General features: G+C 50.9%; 1 protein-coding gene across 1 annotated transcript; it reads left to right on the plus strand.

The window, feature by feature from the left end:
• Window positions 1-1687: 1687 nt before the first annotated feature.
• CDV56_108981 (uncharacterized protein) lies at window positions 1688-3781 on the plus strand (the record flags this gene model as incomplete). The annotated part of the gene is made up of 2 exons (XM_026762600.1): window positions 1688-3515; window positions 3582-3781. The coding sequence occupies 2 exons, from the start codon at window positions 1688-1690 to the stop codon at window positions 3779-3781; spliced, it is 2028 nt and encodes a 675-aa protein (XP_026617346.1).
• Window positions 3782-5339: the final 1558 nt, after the last annotated feature.

A 5339-nucleotide genomic window follows, 5' to 3' on the forward strand; every position in this document is an offset into this window, starting at 1 on the left:
ACAGTAGTAGCTGGACTGTTTAGCGTGTGTTCTGTAAGGAGGAATAGTCTCCACTTGCAACCTCGGTTGCGATTGTAGCCAATGTAGTGTGAAGTCGTTGGGTTATGGTTTTCTAGAAGGGATGATTGACGGGAGAAAGGGTGAAACCGTCGGATCGGGATGAGGTCATCATCGTGTGCCCAATTCGAGGATCGCGGGTGGATACAGGACTAGTGCTTTAGTAGTAGACACTTGGAGTCACATCTGATGGAAATATGAACTCTGCGAGGTTGCATATTCAGAAACTCTCACCGGGATACATTTTCAATCCTCAAAGATAACCCTGGAGCCTAGCGGTAGTGGTTTTAAACGGGTTATGGAGTACCTTACCAGCATCAAGCAGTATTGAAGCTGGCGCGTATTACGAGTGGAGGACAGTGGAGCATCAAAGACTCCTTCACAGATTGAGTGAAATTACAGTAGACTCCCTATCGAGGGGGAAAAGAGGAGAGAATCATTCGACGACAATAGATAGGTACTCATATGATTATTATCGTTGATTTGAATGGTCGAGTGGAAGCAATTGAGTTGCGGAGAACCTAAGGTACGTACCTTACTCAGGATTCTTCTATCAGTATAGTATCAATGATCCATGGAAGACACCCGGAGAACATCCATGGTCAGGGACAGAGTATCGATCTATAGAAAACAGTTGGGCATACATAACATAACAGTCAGTAGAAATCATCCATATCTATAGTTGCTTACTCTTATTGGATGAAGATGAGGAGCAGAACTGAAGATATCTCCACCTTTTGCGTCACAGCCTTGAAGAAAGGATCATTAATTCATCTTTCATATAGAGGGGTACTCATAGTAGTACTAGATAGTACCTAGTTATGAACAGTTATCAATGCACTGCTACTATAATGGAGATAGTGAGAGTTGAAACAGTTATCAAACTACTCCATACAGACAATATTGTATCGGGTTATTGCTATGGACCATCTTCATCTTCCCTTCCACTACTGACTTCACTGCTTCATACGGAGGGGTACTTTTGATGCTATCCACAGTCCTCGGATCTCCCCTTCCTTCATTTGCTTCAACTTCAAGCCTTTCCATCTCTACATACAAATAGATGGCTACATTCCTCCTTCAGGCGAGAATCTCCCTGACATACTTGCATCGTGCATCGTACTTAGTACATACGCACTTAGTGCTGGCCCAACGATTCCCGAATCCCCACACGCCCTCTTTAGCCTCGAGTCTAACAGTCCATTGACTGTTTCTCTGATCCATTCCTATTTTTGCTTTTTGCCCCTCCGCCGCCTCATCATCATCATCATCGCCATCGTCGCCATCATCATCACCAGCTCTATCCTCTTCAGGTCTCGGCCTGCTTCACTCTGGCCCGGTGCCCGAGACATTCCCCTTCCATTAGAAAATTGTCGAACCAGCTTCGCTGCCCTTCTTCGGGCCCTATTCCCCACCTTTTCTGCAGCATCCATTTGTCATTTACTTTCGAGCTCCTTCTCGACCTTTTTTTACCTCCCTGCTCCTGATCGCGGTTTCTTTCATCCACACCACCGCCAACAAATATTGTCGCACGCTCCTCTTTTATTTCTGATACCGACCATCAACGGCATATCCGCGACTTCTTGGATTGTAACATCTGATTCGGAAGATAAACACGCCCTTTAGAGTCATGGACTCTTCTGTGCGTTACCGGCCCTTGTCTCCGAGCGGCCACCGCATGGTTGACCCCATGCGTGCCTCGACCGGAACAGTGCCTCTCAGCTCCTCATATGGTCACTACGAATCCTCCATGGGTCGTCCGGGATACCCGGCCTACTCTTCCGACCTCCCATTAGTGACCCCCTTCAGCGCCCCATATAGCCCTCGTGTGTCGCACGAACCGAGACTCGAGGTTCAGCCGATTTCCTCAACAACATACCGGGACCCTGGTCACTCCACCAAGCTGAGGACCGAGTATGCTATCCGTCCGAGACCACGGAGCAGTACCGCTTCCGCTGCAGAGATTCACCATGCTCCCGCCCGGCTCGATGTTCCACCATCCGTGAACAGACATTCCCCTGTTATCACCACGAGTTACCGCCGATCTCCGAGTCCTCTCCCGGGCCATGAACGTTATCTTGTTCCTGCATCCTCGTCACATCACGCTCGGCATCACAGCCGGCACTATCCTACAGATTATGCAAGTGATACTGGCAGACTCGAGCCTCATGCCCGAAAAGCAAGATCTCGAACCGATCATGGACGCTACCGAACCCACGATCACGGTCACCGATCGCGCTATCCGGCTCCCGGAGGCTTTCGCAAGGGAGAAGACATTGATGACTACGATGCTTACTCTTACACCAACCCTAGGGAGCAGTTCGAAAAGGATTCGGTCGCCAGGTTGAATCACGGTCGGATCACATACCGCAAGGAGAGGCCTTTGAGCATGACAGGGGTCGAGGACCATCAGCTGTTCCCAAAGAAGGAGCCGCGAGCCCTGGGACCGCCTCCCTCGCAGAGAGGTTTCGACAAGCTTGATCGCGATGCGAGGTCGCGATTGTCGGTTCATGGGTCCGTCGGGAGCGATGTCGACCCAGCGGAATCCCGGAGAATGTCATGGCAGCGAAGACCAGTTTCCTTGCACCAGGACTATGATGATGGTTACTCTTCCTACAAGAGTGATCATGAGGGCCGCCGCCATCACCGTAGTCGGCGGCATGGCGATGATTTGAGTAGCCGGCAGTCCTACGATGAAAGAGCCCCTAGGAGGTCGACCAATGCTACGGAGTCTACGGCACCATTAACAGGAACGGGGCTGGGAACCGCTGTTTTGGCCACTGGTTATTCTGATAACTTTGACTATGATCTTACCCCTCGAACCGACCGCCATCGCTCTCGTGATTATGATCATCATGGACAGGAACACCACAGGCGCCGCCATCGGTCGCGCAGATCAGCAAGACGGAGCAGTGAGAGTGATTCTGATGGATACACGTCAGACGAGGATCTCAAAAAGTACCGACGCGAACCTTCAGCTCGACGGCACCCCGGTGGTTCCGACTCATCTCCCGGTGGAAGCAAAGGCCGAGGATTGCAGCATTTGACGGTCGAAAGGACACATAGGCGCAGGAGCTCACGCTCGCAGCACCGCGGGGAGAATGGTTCTTTAAGGAATGAGACCAGCTCACGCGGATCGGGCAGCAGCCAGGAGGATTTGAAGAAGACAAGCAAAGAACCGGATGCCCCTCCAAAGGGCATATTGAAGCCTCCTCGAGACAAATTCCCCGAGGAGCCCAATCCCGTCAGGGAGGGAGTGGCACCCCTGAAAGATGCCCATAAGAAGGGAATCCCTCCCGGAGCGCGGTGGACCAAGATCGATCGACGACTGGTGAATCCAGCCGCTCTTGAAGCTGGAAACGAGCGTTACGAGGAGCGACCTGATTATGTCATTGTCCTGCGGGTGTTGACCAAGGAGGAAATCCAGGCGTACGCCGTCAAGACGCAGGAGATCCGAGGTATGCGTTGCAATGTCGTCATGATGCTACATTTGAGGCAACTCGAACTAACCGCGAGTCAAATAGATGCCCGTTACCAGGAATACCTAAAGGAACGGCGTAAACGCAGAGAAGAGGATCGTCGCCAGGGCCGCAGGACGGACAGTTTGTCCAGTGACGATGAGGATGAAGACGATGAGCCACGACGTGCAATTGAGGGATCAACCGAATCAAAGTCTGACCCTAAATCATCAAGTCAATCAGTGGCGGATGCGGGCAAAGCGTAGGCTTCCTTTTCTGGGCTTTCTGATCCTGCTGCAGCACTCCTCATACTGTCACCAAGACCTGAATGATTATTTTTCATGATGCGACATCATGTGTGAGACCTTTTTGAGTTATTCAGATATACATTTTCCATAGACATTCACATGAATCTAAGAAGCCTACCCAAGACACAGAGTGTAGCGTGTAAGAAATAGATTTTTCAATATGCATCTCTGCCCTGCCTCAGACCTGACCAATACCACCCCGCCCAAAGCAAACATTTTCACGCGTCTGACGGAGCTAGATTTGCCTGAAGGATATCTAGATAGGTCCTCATGACTTCTTCCGCAAACCGGCCATTTCGGAATCAATAGCCCACAAGAACCAGCTCAAGGATGGTTACACCACGCAACCTGACAGCTTTTGCTGACTGGTTCTCCGAGGGCAGGGCAGTGTACCCAGTGAGCCCGAGCCCAGCATTCGGTCATTTCATTCCGTTCCTTGTGCAACGTCGTCCGGGCAATTCTGTACGCCGAGTAGGACAGAGAAAATTTCCACTCCATACTCTCCCTCTACATGGCCATCAATATTGGGGAAACAACGAGCGTAGAGACTAGTAACTAGATAGGTAATTCCATGCAAAACGTCCGAAGGAATGCGGACTGTCACATGGTATGTCTCTTATCTTCTGTCATTACAGCGCATGCAGGAACTCGGGCTTAGAAGGAGACGGAGATGGAGATGGAGATGGAGATTGGAAGAGGAGTCGTCCAGTCCAGTCTCTTGGCATCATGCACGTCAGTGAGACACTTGTTTTTTTCCTTCATTTACTTGAATGGGTAAGCAAGGATAGAACGGCGAAGGTCCATATGTCGGTAGTGAGTCAGCAGTCGCGAAGCATGAATGGAGGAGGAAGAGGAGGAGTTTGAGGGCAGGACGGGAGTCTGGACTGCGCCACGCATGGAGGGAAATGCTACATTGTTGTGGGAAATATCTTCGTACGGAGGACCGAGAGGGACTAGTCTAGATAAGGTGCGCATACGGAGAGTATGTCGAGTCTTTGACTCTTGACAGGTGCTGGACGAGAGAACTTCGCCAATCACTTGAAGTGGACGCAGCCGCCGGAGATGGAAATAATGGTGCGGGACGTGCCGTTCTCACTGCATCGGCTGTCTACGGCAGAGTTGCTCGTTATGGCAGGGGCCATAGTATCCAACAATCATTGCCATTATCCGGTGTTGACCGAAGGTAACTAAGGTGCCGACGGAGTACCTGGCCAGTCACCACAGCTGTCAAGATGAGAGGGGAGGTGGGGAGTATCAGAACCGGGGTCAAAAGAGTCAAGACTGATCCTTGTACTCTACCTGCGTCGATGCAGTCGTTAGATATGGAGATGATCCATGAGCGTTGTCTGATGGGGTGCCGATCTACGAAGAAGTATTCGATCTATGTATGTCATTGAGAAGCAAAGCTGATTCGTTTGTTGCCGTCGCCATCGTGGTGGCGTCGACCTTCCTTGACAGGGAGTGGCAGACGTTAAATTGGGGTAGCATCCTGGCTTATGCCCTGGCTGTTGGTCTA

This window comes from Aspergillus thermomutatus (assembly GCF_002237265.1).
Source record: "Aspergillus thermomutatus strain HMR AF 39 chromosome Unknown NODE_25, whole genome shotgun sequence".
Taxonomy (NCBI): Eukaryota; Fungi; Ascomycota; class Eurotiomycetes; order Eurotiales; family Aspergillaceae; genus Aspergillus; species Aspergillus thermomutatus.